Source organism: Neophocaena asiaeorientalis, unplaced genomic scaffold (genome assembly GCF_003031525.2).
Source record: "Neophocaena asiaeorientalis asiaeorientalis breed wild unplaced genomic scaffold, Neophocaena_asiaeorientalis_V1.1 scaffold36, whole genome shotgun sequence".
NCBI lineage: Eukaryota > Metazoa > Chordata > Mammalia > Artiodactyla > Phocoenidae > Neophocaena > Neophocaena asiaeorientalis.
Window position 1 is genome coordinate 2,274,001 of NW_020174149.1, and position 14,748 is coordinate 2,288,748.

At 37.8% G+C, this 14,748-nt stretch overlaps 1 protein-coding gene across 1 annotated transcript in view; it reads left to right on the forward strand.

The window, feature by feature from the left end:
- The window catches only part of STK31 (serine/threonine kinase 31), an 87,501-nt gene that overhangs the window by 56,573 nt on the left and 16,180 nt on the right, over nt 1–14,748 (forward strand). The window contains exons 22-23 of the mRNA XM_024755047.1: nt 37–159; nt 13,557–13,625. Coding sequence (XP_024610815.1) covers nt 37–159; nt 13,557–13,625 — 192 coding nt within the window. The remainder of the gene's footprint in view (nt 1–36; nt 160–13,556; nt 13,626–14,748) is intronic.

The following is a 14,748-nucleotide window of genomic DNA, read 5'->3' on the forward strand; positions in this document are numbered from 1 at the left end:
GTTGCCTTTAAAATATTTAACCTACTGTTTTTCTAGAGTCAGCGAGCCTCAGTGAACATGATGATTGGTGACTTGAGTTTGCTATCACCTGAATTGAAAATGGGAAAACCTGCTTCTCCAAGTTCTGACTTATATGCTTATGGCTGCCTTTTATTGTGGGTATGTTATTTTTTTATTGAAACAGATAAGTCATTTATTTATATATATATTTCAGTATAGAAAGTGATGGTTTGAAGTGGCTTTCCTCAGTATATTACTCTGAATAAAAAATAGTGGTAGATTTTTAGTAGAAAAAATTTCTTCCCACTTGTTTTTAAAAGGTTGTCATAAACTGTTGCTCTGCAGTTGATATTTGAACAACATGGGTTTGAACTCCCTGGGTCCACTTAAGTGCAGTTTCATTTTCAGTAGTATATACTATAGCACCACTCCATCCATGGTTGAGCGCATACAGAGGAACCAGGGATATGGAGGGCCAACCATAAATTCTATGTGGGTTTTCAACTGTGCCAAGCTTCGGCACCTCTAACCTCCATGTTGTTCAAGAGTCAGCTGTACTTCTTATCATCTGTTGTGTACTTTCTAAAAATTGGCTTGATAATATGTTTTACATAGCATGCTACTGTCTTAGTTTTATTGAAGTCAAGATTAACAGTGAGGATGGTTTTGTCCTATATTAATCTGGAAGTAATTTATGCATATATGGAAAATAAATATTAAATGATATTAAATGAGCCTTGAGTAAAAGTTCCTGCTTTGAGTGTAAACCAAATAGCTATTTCTAATCCATGGTTTAAACCCATTCTTCCTGTGAAATATGAGGGATTAAGTGTTAACAGGGAAGGATGTCTGTTCTCACTTCTTCTGTTTAACATTGTACTGGAGGTTCTAGCCCAGGGGTCAGCAAAATTTTCCATAAGCGGCCAGATGGTAAATAGTTCAGGCTTTGTGGGACATATGGTTTCTGCTGCTTTAGCCTGAAAGCAGCTATAGACAGTACATAAATGAGTGAGGGCCTCTGTTCCAATAAAACTTTATTTATGGATATTGAAATTTGAATTTCATATAATTTTCATATGTCATGAAATAGTATTCTTTGATTTTCTTTTAAACATTTTAAAATGTGAAAACCATTCTTGGCTTGCACGCTGCATGAAAACAAGCAGTGGGATGGATTTGGCATACAGGCTGTAGTTTGCTAATCCTGGTTCTAGTCAGTCAAATAAGGCAACCAAACAAAATAAAAAGCATACAGTTTGAAAATGAAGAAGTAAAGCCATCTTTATTTGCAGGTGACATGATTAATTATGTAGAAAATCTTTATGAATGTTACATACATTAATGCTACTAAAACCAACAAATTTAGCAAGGTTGCAGGATACAAAGTCAGTATAATAATTAATTGGGTTTCTTTATACTAGGAAATTGAAATTAAACAGTCATTTACAGAAGTATAAAAAATATGGAACTTTCAGAGCTAAATTGACAAAAGATTTGCAAGATCTATATACTGAAAACTACAAAAGTATTGTTGACAGGAACTAAAGAAGGTGTAAATAAATGGGGAGATGCGCCATGTTCATGGACTGGAAGAATCAGTGTTGTATGGATGTGAGTTCTTCTCAAATTGGTCATAGTTTTGATACAATTTCAACAAAACTCCTTCTAGGCTTACTTTTTTTTTTTTTGACAGTAATTGACAATCAGATTCTGTAGTTTATATGAAAATACATGGGATCTGGGATAGCTAAAACAATTTTGAAAAAGAATACAAGTGGAGGATTTTAACTGATTTTAAGACTTAATAAAATTACAGTAAATCAAGGCAGTGTGATATTGATGTAAAGTTAGACATAGATCAATGGAACAGAATAGAGACAGTAGAAATAACACCCACTAAAATATGGTCAGTTGATTTTTGACCAAGGTGCCAGGACAGTTCTATGAGGGAAGAGATAGTCTTCAACAAATGGTATTGTAACAATTGGATATCTGTACATAAAAAATAAACTTTGACTTATTCATTGCACAATGTATAAAAATTAACTCTAAATGTATATTAGACCAAAATGTAAAACCTAAGTCTCTAAAACTCAAGAATAAAATACAGGAGAAAATCTTACTGAGTTTGGCAAAGATTTTTTTGTAATAGGACACAAAAAACATCAAGTATAAAAGAAAATAATTTGGATTTCATCAAAATTTAAAATTGTGCTCTTCACAAGACACTGTTACAAAAATGAAAGGCAAGTCATACACAAACTTGGAGGAAATATTTGCAAAACATGTATCTGACAGAAGACTTCTATACAGCTTACAGTGAACTCTTACAACTGAATAATAAGAAGACAACTCAAAAATGGGCAAAATATTTAAATAGGCACTTACCAAATAAAATGTCCAGATGGTAAATAAGCATGTGAAAACACGCTCTCAATATCATTATTCATTGGGGATATACAAATTAAAACCAAAATGAAATACTACCACACGCCCACTATAATGTCTAAAATTAAAAATACTAACCACATCAAGTGTTGGCTAAGATGTATAGCAACTAGAACTCTGATATACTGCTGAGGGGAATGTAAATGTAACAACCACTTTGGAAAACAACTTGGCAGTTGTTAAAAGGTTAAACATATACCTATTATATGACCCAGCTGTTTTACTCCTAGGTATTTAGCCAAGAGAAATAAAAGCATATGTCCACACAAAGACTTGAACAAAAATATTCAAAGACATTTTATTTGTAAGAGCCAAAAAATGGGAACAACCCGAATGTCTATAAACAGATGAATGGAGAAACAGTCTGCTATATATTCATTGGAATACTACTCAGCAATAAAAAGGAATGAACTATTAATACAGGCATGCCTTGTTTTATTGTGCTTCACTTTATTGCACTTCGCATATATTGTGTTTTTTTATATATTGAAGATTTGTGGCAACCCTGCATGTCAGATGATGGTTAACATTTTTTAGCAATAAAATATATTCTTAAATTAAGGGATGTACATTGTTTTTTATTCTTTTATTTTTTAACAGCTTTATTGGAGTATTAATTGCTTCACAGTGTTGTAAAGTTTCTGCTGTATAACACAGTGAATCAGCTATATGTATACATATATCCCGATATACCCTGCCTGTTGCGTCTCCCTCCCCCCGCAATCCCACCCTTCTAGGTGGTCACAAAGCACCAAGCTGATCTCCCTGTGCTATGCAGCTGCTTCCCACTAGCTATCTGTTTTACATTTGGTAGTGTATATGTCAATGCTACTCTCTCACTTCGTCCCAGCTTACCCTTCCCCCTCCCTGTGTCCTCAAGGCCATTCTCTGTGTCTGTGTCTTTATTCCTGTCCTGCCCCTAGGTTTATTAGATTTGGATTCCTTTTATTTCTTTTTTGTCGCTGAGTGCTGTGGCTAAAGCTTCCAAAACTATGTTGAATAATAGTGGTGAGAGCGGGCAATCTTGTCTTTCTCCTGATCTTAGAGGAAATGGTTTCAGTTTTTCACCATTGAGAGGGTCCCTAGGTCTGAAGTGGGTCTCTTGTTGACAGTATATATACGGGTGCTGTTTCGGTGTCCATTCATCCAGTCTGTGTCTTTTGCTTGGAGCATTTAATCCATTTACATATAAGGTAATTATCGATATGTATGTTCCTATTACCATTTTCTTAATTATCCGGAAGTGCTTGGGATTTGTCTGTTTATGTTTTCTATTTCTTCCTGGTTCAGTCTCAGAAGGTTGTGTTTTTCTAAGGATTTGTCCATTTCTTTCAGGTTGTCTGTTTTACTGGCATATATAGTTGCTTGTAGTAATCTCTCCTGATCCTTTGTATTTCTGCAGTGTCCCTTTGTATTTCTGCCTTTTTCATTTCTAATTCTATTGATTTGAGTCTTCTCCCTTTTTGTCTTGATGAGTCTGCCTAATGGTTTATCAATTTTGTTTATCCTCTGAAAGAACCAGCTTTTAGTTCTATTGATCACCTAGAGACGTTCCTTTAGCATTTGTTGTAAAGCTGGTTAGGTGGTGCTGAATTCTCTTAACTTTTGCTGCCTGTAAAGGTTTTAATTTCTCTGTCAAATGTGAATGAAATCCATGCTGGGTAGAGTAATCTTGGTTGTAGGTTTGTCCCTTCTATCACTTTAAATATGTCCTGCCACTCCCTTCTGGATTTTCATTTATTTCTTATCTGCACTTTATGATTTCTTTCCTTCTGCTAACTTTGTTTTTTTTAATTTTTTCTCTAATTGCTTTAGGTGTGGTGAGGTTGTTTGAGATGTTTCTTGTTTCTTGAGGTAGGATTGTAGTGCTATAAACTTCCCTCTTAGAACTGTTGCTGCATCTCATAGGTTTTGGGTTGTCGTGTTTTCATTGTCATTTGTTTCTAGGTATTTTTTTGATTTCCTCTGACTTCTTCGGTGGTCTCTTAGTTATTTAGCCACTCCCTTCTGGCTTGCAGAGTTTCTGCTGAAAGATCAGCTGTTAACCTTATGGGGCATTCTGTTGTATGTTATTTGTTTCTTTTCCCTCGCTGCTTTTAATATTTTCTCTTTGTCTGTAATTTTTTTTTTTTTTTTTTGCTGTACACGGGCTTCTCTCTGTCGTGGCCTCTCCCGTTGAGGAGCACAGGCTCCGGATGCGCAGGCTCAGCGGCCATGCCTCAGGGGCCAGCCGCTCCACTTCTTCGGTGGTCTCTTAGTTATTTAGTAGCATATTTAGCCTCTATGCGTTGGTATTTTTTACAGTTTTTTCCTGTAATTGATATCTGGTCTCATAGCGTTGTGGTCAGAAAAGATAGTTGATACGATTTCAGTTTTCTTAAATTTACCAAGGCTTGATTTGTGATCCAAGAAAGTTTTCAAGTATCATCTCTTCAAATATTTTCTCAGACCCTTTCTTTTTCTCTTCTTCTTTTGGGACCCCTATAATTCGAATGTTTGTGCGTTTAATGTTGTCCCAGCGGTCTCTGAGACTGTCCTCAATTCTTTTCATTCTTTTTTCTTTATACTGCTGTGTGGTAGTTATTTCCACTATTTTATCTTCCAGGTCACTTATCTGTTCTTCTGCCTCAGTTATTCTGCTATTGATTCCTTCTAGAGAATTTTAAATTTCATTTCTTGTGTTGTTCATCATTGTTTTGTTGATCTTTTGTTCTTTTAGTTCTTTGTTAAATGTTTCTTGCATTTTCTCCATTCTGTTTCCAAGATTTTGGATCATCTTTACTATCATTACTCTGAATTCTTTTTCAGGTAGATTGCCTATTTCCTCTTCATTTGTTTGGTCTGCTAGGTTTTTACCTTGTTCCTTCCATCTGCTGCATATTTCTCTGTCTTCTCATTTTGTTGAACTTACTGTGTTTGGGGTCTCCTGCAGGATGCAGGTTCATTGTTCCCGTTGTTTTTGGTGTCTGCCTCCAGTGGGTAAGGTTGGTTCAGTGGATTGTGTAGACTTCCTGGTGGAGGGGACTGGTGCCTGTGTTTTGGTGGGTGGGGATGGATCTTGTCTTTCTGGTGGGCAGAACCGCGTGCGGTGGTGTGCTTTGTAGTGTCTGTGAACTTAGTATGATTTTAGGTAGCCTGTCTGCTAATGGGTGCAGTTATGTTCCTGTCTTGATAGTTTTTTGGCATGGGGTGTCCAGCACTGGAGTTTGCTGGCTGTTGGGTGGAGCTGGGTCTTAGCGATGAGGCACAGATCTCTGGGAGAGCTCTAGCCAATTGATATTATGTGGGGCTGGGAGGTCTGTGGTGGTCCAGTGTCCTGAGCTCGGCTTTCCCACCTCAGAGGCTCAGGCCTGACACCAGGCCGGAGCACCAAGACCCTCTCATCCACACAGCTCAGAAGAAAAGGGAGAAAAAAAGAAAGAAAAAACCCCAGTAAATAATGAAAATTAAAAAAATTATGAAAATAAAAAAATTTAAAAACAACTATTAATAATAAAAAAAAGAAAAAGAAGAGAGCAATCAAATCAATAAATCCACCAGTGATAACAAGCACTAGAAACTATACTAAGATAAACATAAAAGTCAGAAAGAAGTCAGTTGCAGAGAGCAAACCCCAAGTCTACAGTTGATCCCAATGTCCACAACCTCTTTTTGGGATGAGTCGTTTTCTATTCAGGTATTCCACAGATTCAGGGTACTTCAAGTTGATTTTGGGGATTTAATCCGCTGCTCCTGAGGCTGCACGGAGAAATTTCCCTTTCTCTTCTTGTTTGCACAGCTCTTGGGGTTCAGCTTTGGTTTTGACCCCGCCTCTGTATGTAGGTTGTCTTCAGGCCTCTGTTCCCACCCAGACAGGACAGGGTTAAAACAGCGGCTGATTAGGGCAGTCTGGCTCACTCAGGTCGGGAAGAGGGAGGGGTACAGTAGTTGTAATTGGAATGCAGGGCGAGCCCGCAGTGGCAGAGGCTGGCGTGACGTTGCAACAGCCTGAGGCGTGCCGTATGTTCTCCCGGGGAAGTTGTCCCTGCATCACGGGAGCCTGGTAGTGGCGGGCTGCACAGGCTCCTGGGATGGGGATGTGGTTAGTGACCTGTGCTTGCACACAGGCTTCTTGGTGGCTGCAGCAGCAGTTAGTGTTTCATGCCCGTCTCTGATGTCCGAGGTGATACCCGCGGCTCGCATCCATCTCTGGAGCTCGTTTAGGTTTTGCTCTGCTTTCTGTGGACAGACAGGGAAAGAATCCCCTCTCCTCACACACCCCGAAATAATAATCTCTTGCCTCTTAGGAAGGTCCAGACTTTTTCCCGGACTCCCTCCCCACTAGCTGTGGTGCAGTTGTCCCCTTCAAGATGTCTTCACGCAGCCAACCCTAGTCCTCTCCTTGGGATCTGACCTCCAAAGCCTGAGCCTCAACTCCCAGCCCCCACTTGCCCCAGCGGGTGAGCAGACAAGCCTCTCAGGCTGGTGAGTGCAGGTCAGCACCGATCCTCTGTGTGGGAATCTCTCCAATTTGCCCTCTGCACCCCTGTTGCTGCGCTCTCCTCCGTGGCTCTGAAGCTTCCCCCTTGCCCACCTCCCGTCTCTGCCAGTGAGGGGGCTTCCTAGTATGTGGAAACTTTTCCTCTTTCACAGCTCCATCCCAGAAGTGCAGATCCCGTCCCTATTCTTTTGTCTCTGTTTTTTCTTCTGCCCTCTCCGGGTACATGAGGATTTTCTTGCCTATTGGGAAGACGGAGGTCTTCTGCCAGCATTCAGTAGTTTTTCTGTAGGAATTGTTCCACATGTAGATGTATTTTTGATGTATTTGTGGGGAGGAAGGTGATCTCCATGTCTTATTCCTCTGCCATCTTGAAGGTCCCACCCCTTACGTTGTTTTTTAGACATAATGCTATTGCATACTTAATAGGTTACAGTATAGTGTAAACATAACTGTTATGTTACGGGAAACCAAAAAAAATTGCATGACTCACTTTATTTCAGTATTCACTTTATTGCAGTGGTCTGGAACTGAATCCTCAGTATCTCTCAGGTTATGCCTCTACACCCAGTAATATGGAGGAATCTCAAAATAATTCTGCCAAGCTAAAAAAAGCCAAAGGAAAGAAAGTACATATTTTATGTTTCTATTTATATAGAATTCTAAAAAATGCAAACTTATCTATGGTGATAGAAAGGAGTGCTCTGGAGTTTGAGGGCAGAGAGGAAGGGAGCGATAGATTACAAAGGGGCATGAGGAAATTTTTTTGGCATGATCACCATGTTCACCAGATTGATTGTGGTGATGAATTTGTAGCAGGATACATATATCAAAATATTGATAATTATATACTTTAAATACATGTAGTTTATTGTACATCAACTATACCTCAATAAAACTGTTATAAAAAGAGTATTTATACCTACCCAAGTGGTAATCAGTGGGAATCCCATTCAACAATTAATTATTCACAAGTTTTAGCCTTATGCTGGCATATGTATTTAAATTTGTGTGGTTTCATAGAACCATCATAGCCATAGAAATGATTGTACTGGCATCATTTTTGTCATTGCTTTAGTAATCTCTTTATTCTTTACGTCAGGACGAAAGTGAGTGTCTTAAATGTTCTTATGTTCCTGAGAGCTATCATAAAATATCACTTAAGTATGGTAATAGCAGTCTTTATTCCACCAATTTCCTTTCTGCATTAACTCTTTATGAGTAAAGTCACTATTGTGCTGAATTCCTGCTCTTCTTTAATGTTGACTGAGTTCTTTTAAAAATTTTATTTTTAAATTACCATGTAGTACAGTTGATTGGTTTTTGGTGTTCAGTCCTATGAATTTTAACATATGTATAGATTAGTATACCCATCACCACAGCTGGGATACAGAGCAGTTCTCTAACTCTAAAAAAAAAAAATCCTATGTGCTGTCCCTTTGTAGTCATACCCTCTCCCTAACCCTTAACCCTTGGCAACCGCTGATCTTTTCTATACCACTACAGCTTTGTCTTTTTAAGAATGTCATATAAATGTTATCTTACAGTATGTAACCTTTTGAGACTAGCTTCTTCACTCAGCATAATGCCTTTGAAATTCATCCAAGTTGTTTAGTATATCAATAGTTCATTCCATTTTTGTGGCTGAGTAGTACTCTATTATATGGATGTACCAACTTTGTTTATCTGTTGAAGGACATTTGGGTTTCCAGTTTTTGGCTATTACAAATAAAGATGCTAGGAACATTTGTGTATAGGTTTTTGTGTGAACATAGTTTTACTTCTCTAGAATAAATAGGAGGATGATTATTGAGTAGACTGTAATTGTATATATAACTTTATAAGGGGGTGCCAAAGTTTTCCAGAGTGGCTGTACCATTTTGCATTCTCAGAACCAGCACTGTATGAGAGTTTCAGACTCTCACGATTGTTAATACCTCCTATTGCCATTGTTTTCTGTTTTAGCCATTCTCTCAGGTCTGCGTTTTTTGGACCTCCTTAACAATTTGAGACCCATACCTTCATGCAGTTTCAGTTACCTTCCGAAACCAGGATTTTGTGATTCCCTATAGTTTTTCTTTTACAAAAGTAAAGAATCCAATCCAGTATATTTTTATCTGGACAGGACTTCCTATCCTCTCATTTTAATGTAACTGCTCTTAAATTTCCAATATGTTTTGTCCACTGTCTTCCCTTTCTCCGTAGTCTATCAGCAACTCCTAGCTTCTCTCCCTTTCTTCTTCAGCGTTGGACCCCATCATATAACATCTAGGCTACCCTGTATCCCCTTTGACTCCTATTCATCTCTTTAGCCTGTTTAGACAAACCTCGTTTCTAGATATGTTTTGTGGTCTGCTATATATGATTTTAAAAATATTCTATTTTTTTAAGGTTTTATTTGTTTGTGAGACTAATTTTTATAAAAGAGACATATATTTGATTTTTCTCCAGAGTATGACCAAACATTATATTTATTAATTTAAGGACATTATTATGTGTATTTATAACATGGTGATAACATCCTCCCTTGCTGGGAACACATAGTGCATGTTTGGAACTTAGTTAATAAGTGCTTTATGAACTTCATCTCATTGCATCCTCCTAAACAACCATGTGAGGGAGCACATCATCATCCTAAGTGTAGACGTGAGGCATGTGAAAGTCAGAGAAGGACATCACTTCTTAAGTAACGTCCCATCTCAGAATTCCAGTGTCTTGAGGCTGTGTTCAAGACCACCTTCTGCATTCACATCACATATTAAGCCTTGAAGGTGCAGTCTTCACTGAAGCCAATGATGAACAATTGCTGTAGGGGCCCAGGCTTTGGAAATAGGTTACTAATGTGTCATTGCACTGATTACAATGAAGTCCCTTATATTTTAAAATGCCCTATTAAGGCATCTCTAACCTTGTCTTCTGTGAGCTCTTTGGTGAGAAGTCCTCCTTTTAGAAAGCCTTGCATGGATGTGAGTAACACTTCTGTTTAGAGGTCAGGTGTACTTTTTATACATTATGCTTCGTTTTGATGTTTAATCCCCAACTAAGAGACAAGGGGAAAAGTAATATTCTATATCTGTCATTCCTTTAGATACAGCTAATGTGACCTATGATGAGTGCCTTTCACAAATATTCCAATTAAGAGAAATCTCAAGAGAAGGAAAATGGGTGGCAGCCCCCTAAAATCTGGAAGTGATGCTAATATCATAATTAAGCAGACTGAGTGGAATGGATCTCATTATTATAGAATTGTATGTAGGAGGATTAAGGCTTCCAGGCTGGATGGAGCCACTAACATCTCTAATGCCTTCCTCTGTGCAGGAATTTCATGTGTTTCTGGACCTGCTTTGAGACCCAACCAAGAACCTCAGACTCATTATTGCTTTCTTATTGGATCCAAGTGCAGAGAGCTTGGAGTTCACTTCTCAAAGTGTGTTATTTATGAGGATCATCTATAACATCTACCCATATTTTTACTCTTTTCAGTTCTTTTTTCATTCCTGATGTTTCAGTATTTATTCTTTTATCATTTCCTTTCTATTTTAAGAACTTACTTTAGCCATTCGGTTAGTCTGCTGGTGACAAATTGTTAGTTTCCCTTCATCTGAGAGCATCTTAATTGCGCCTTCATTTCTGAAGGATGTTTTTTGCTGCATACAGAATTCTGGGTTTATAGTTCTTTTCTTTCAGTGCTTCAGAAATGCTGTGCCACTTTCATTGGGCCTTCATGGTTTCTCATGAGAACTCCACTGTCATTTGAATCATTATTCCTCTTATAGGTAATGTGGTTTCTCTCCACCTGTTTTTAAGGCTTTGCTTTGTTTTTAGTTTTCTGAAGTTTGATTATGATGTGTCTTAGCAAGGATTTCTTTGGGTTACTCTCTTTGGGGTTTGCTCAGTTTCTTCAATTTGTGTTTTTTAGCAAATTTGTGAAATTTTGGTTCAGCTGTTATTCATATAACTATTTTGTTAGTCCTATACTCTTTCTCCTTTTTTTCTGAGACTGATGATACAAATTTTGGATCTTTTGTTATTGTCCCACAGGTTCCTGAGGCTGTGTTCATTTTCTTTCTGTTGCTCAATCCAGATATTTTCTGTTTTTCTATCTTCAGTTTCATCAGTGCTTTCCTCTGTCTTATTCATTCTATTGTTGAGCCAATCCAGTGAGTTATTTCTGTTCTGTTGTTTTTCATTTCTAAAATTTCTATTTGGTTTTCTCTATATCTTCTGTCTTCTTTGCTGAAGCTTTCTATTTTTTTTTCTTTCATGCATGTTTCTAATTGATCTCTAAGCATTGTTATGATGGCTCCTTTAAAATCCTTGTCAGATAATCCTTGCATCTGTGTCCTCTTGATGTCTTCTGTTGATTGTCTTTTTGTCATTTAAGATTTTGTTGGTTTTAAACTTGACATGTGATTTTTGATTGTAGCCTGAACATTTGGGGTATTATGTTCTGAGACTCTGCATCCTATTTAATCTTCCTTTTTTGCAGACAGTTACCTTGTTTAGGTGTAGTGTACAGTTTCAGATGACTTTAGATCTTCAGCTCCCCATTGAGCTCTGCTGACACCACCTCAGCAAAAGTGGAATGCTGATTTGTACTACTTTGCCTCTTCTTGTTCCTGATTGTTGGGAGTGGAAATTCATCTCTCTGTTAACAGAGTGCAGGGAGCAGGAGGAGCAGAGTGTTAAACTGTTACTGCTTCACCACTGCCTTATTCCACCTCCGTGTACCTGTTGCTACCTGGTGAGGGTATAAGTTTCCTTTCCCACGGGGTCCTCCTGTCACTTGGGGAGTGGAGAGGGAAAAATAGAGTGCTGGCTAACACTGCCTCACACTGCTTTTTCCACTTTGTTGCTGTTGAGTGGTAGTAGAAGATAGCTCTCCACTGGGTCCCACTGACAGTACCCCTTGGAGTAGATTGCCAACTAGTGCCATCACATACAACCTTGTTCTGCCTTTTTGCTGATGAGTACGGGTGGGAGTTCAGCTCCCCAGTCAGCCCCGCTGACAGTTTTTCCTTTGGTGTTTGGCTGGAGTAGAGGCTGTTACCAAAAAGGTTTTCTGTTCTGCTGGACTACCCTATTCACAGTCCTTTAGCTAGATGGAGCAGGCTTTTCTTGGGGCTCTTTTGGTCTGTGGCTCTTGCCATTTCTGGGTTGCAAGCTTCTCTAGCATCCATTGTGGGATATAGGAGAGTCAGAAATAAAACCCAGGGAATTCACCATTGTGTCATTTCTTAAAATCCCAAGGTTCCTAGCCACTTCACTTTCTTCTTTCCTTTTTAGCTTCTTATTTCCACTTTCCAGAGTCTTCTTAGGTTTGTTGGTTATGTTTCATTCAGATTTTATTTTAAGAGGGAAGACTGGTATGGAATGGGACCCCTTGAACACCTTGGGAACTGAATACTTTTGCAGAATGTCAGCACCATATCAGTCTTACTTCTGTTAGGTCCTCAGTGCTTTCTTTTAGTCCTTTTACCTGCCCACAGTCAGTTCATTCTCATATTTCCCTCAACGATTACTTTAAACCTTTTACTGCTTTCCTCAAGCCCCTACCTAAATCTTATACCCGTTCTTCTCAGTAGACCTTGCCTCTTAATTTTATTTTTTTAAACTGAGATCATGATATGTGCTTTCCATAAAATTTCAGTGCTTCTGTCTACAAACTGGTCACCTCTTTACCTGGTCTTCTGTCTTCTACTCCTATCTCAGAGAATTAAAGTGCTCCTTCTCCAGTGTAAGCCATCTGCATGTGACCTTGACCCCATTCTCTCTCCTGTTCTAATACCTCACTTTTACCATTCTTCTGTCTTCACTGTATCTTTAGTCTATTTCTTTTCTTTTTATTCTTCACCTTTCCTTTAGCCTAAAAATATAGTTAAGTCTGATCTATCAGGAAAAAAATATCCACAGTAATTACTTTACCCATTGTTTTCTGTGACACAGTACCTTCTAAGTTCTTCTTTTGCCTCTGTGACTGGGCATTTCTTTTACTCCTCTTTACTGCCTGTCTGTTAAATGTTAGTGTTCCGAAGGATTTAGCCCACATCCTACTAAAGTTTTCACTGTACAGCCCTTCCTTGGGTGTTGTTGTTTACTCTCATAGCTTCTGGTACCACCTATTTGTTGCAGTTCTTACACTTATGAGAGTAATCTAGTCCTCTTGCTAGAGTTTCAGCCTTGTGTATATATGCCTTCCTTTTGGCTGACTTTACCTTAATTTTACCTTTACCTTATCTTGTTCCAGAAAGGATATAAGGCAGTTCGCAGGGGTACTTGAAAACAGAGCAAGATATTATAAATTGAAGATGAGAAGAAAGAAGAAAATGGTTGTGGACATAAAGTAGAACCATGAATGGGGGTGCTACAAAATTTTAATATATTTGTTTATAAAGTGAGGAAGTATTAAAAGTGCTTATAGTGTGTACATCAACTCTGCTTGATATGTTAGGAGCCCCAGGGACTGTTTAGTAGTTGTTATTATGAAAGTTTTTTTATCCTGCAAGAACTAATGTGCTTTCTTTGAGCTCTGCTCTTCTCTCTAGAACCTAAAAAGTTCCAGATTTGCCTCTGCTATAGGATCAGTATTTTGGTACATTGGGAACTTATTCATTCTCATTCTCTTTAACAGCTCTCTGTTCAAAATCAGAAATTTGAGACAAATGAGGATGGAATCCCGAAGGTGGATCAGTTTCATTTGGTATGTTACCTTTTTGTCATTTACTGGTTGGAAACCTGTGATATAGGTGTGTAACGGTAATATAAGCTTAAATATTTGACTGAAGATGTCCTCTTATTTTTGTAAGAATACAAAATAGCATTCACAGTAAAGAAGTATTGAAAAAATTTAAGTGCAGTACTTAAACTATTGCCAGAAAACTACTGCTAGAGAGTACTACTGGATTGTATGTTTGTCACACAAATTGTATATGTAATCTGTGTAATAATTAAGGAAAAACAGTCTTTGCTATATCTTCAAAGATCACATTATATTAAAATTAGTGTTTTACTACTTTTTGTAAGTACCTGGTTGTATCTTTTCTTGGTCGTACATCTGTGTCATTCATACTGCTTTGATATATATATAGATATAGATATAGATAGATAGATAGATAGATATAGATATACAGACAACCTATTTTGAGTATCTTCTGTATCAGGAATTGAACTAGGTGCTGCTTTATAGGATTACAGCATTGAAGGAGTTAATAATTTAGAAATGTGAACAAGTAAACAACCAATATTTATATATAGAATATTAAGAAAGTACTCTGGAGGGAGCTGATCTTTAATTTGGCAGAAAAAAGGGGAGGGAAGAGGCTGTTCAAAAATGCCACCAAATAGTTATTTGAGGTGAATCTTCAACGTTGATCTTTTGAAATGGAATAGTCCCCAGTGTGACTAGATATTAAGGAGTTAAATATGGCAGCAACATGTCTATAAAAGTATAATGATACTGAGCTGCATGAGCTGCTTGTATATTTTGGAGATTAACCCTTAGTCAGTTGCTTCATTTGCAGATATTTTCTCCCATTCTGAGGATTGTCTTTTCGTCTTGTTTATGGTTTCCTTTGCTGTGCAAAAGCTTTGAAGTTTCATTAGGTCCCATTTGTTTATTTTTGTTTTTATTTCCATTTCTCTAGGAGGTGGGTCAAAAAAGATCTTGCTATGATTTATGTCATAGAGTGTTCTTCCTGTGTTTTCCTCTAAGAGTTTTATAGTGTCCGGTCTTACATTTAGGTCTTTAATCCATTTTCAGTTTATTTTTTGTGTATGGTGTTAGGGAGTGTTCTAATTTCATCCTTTTACATGTAGCTATCCGG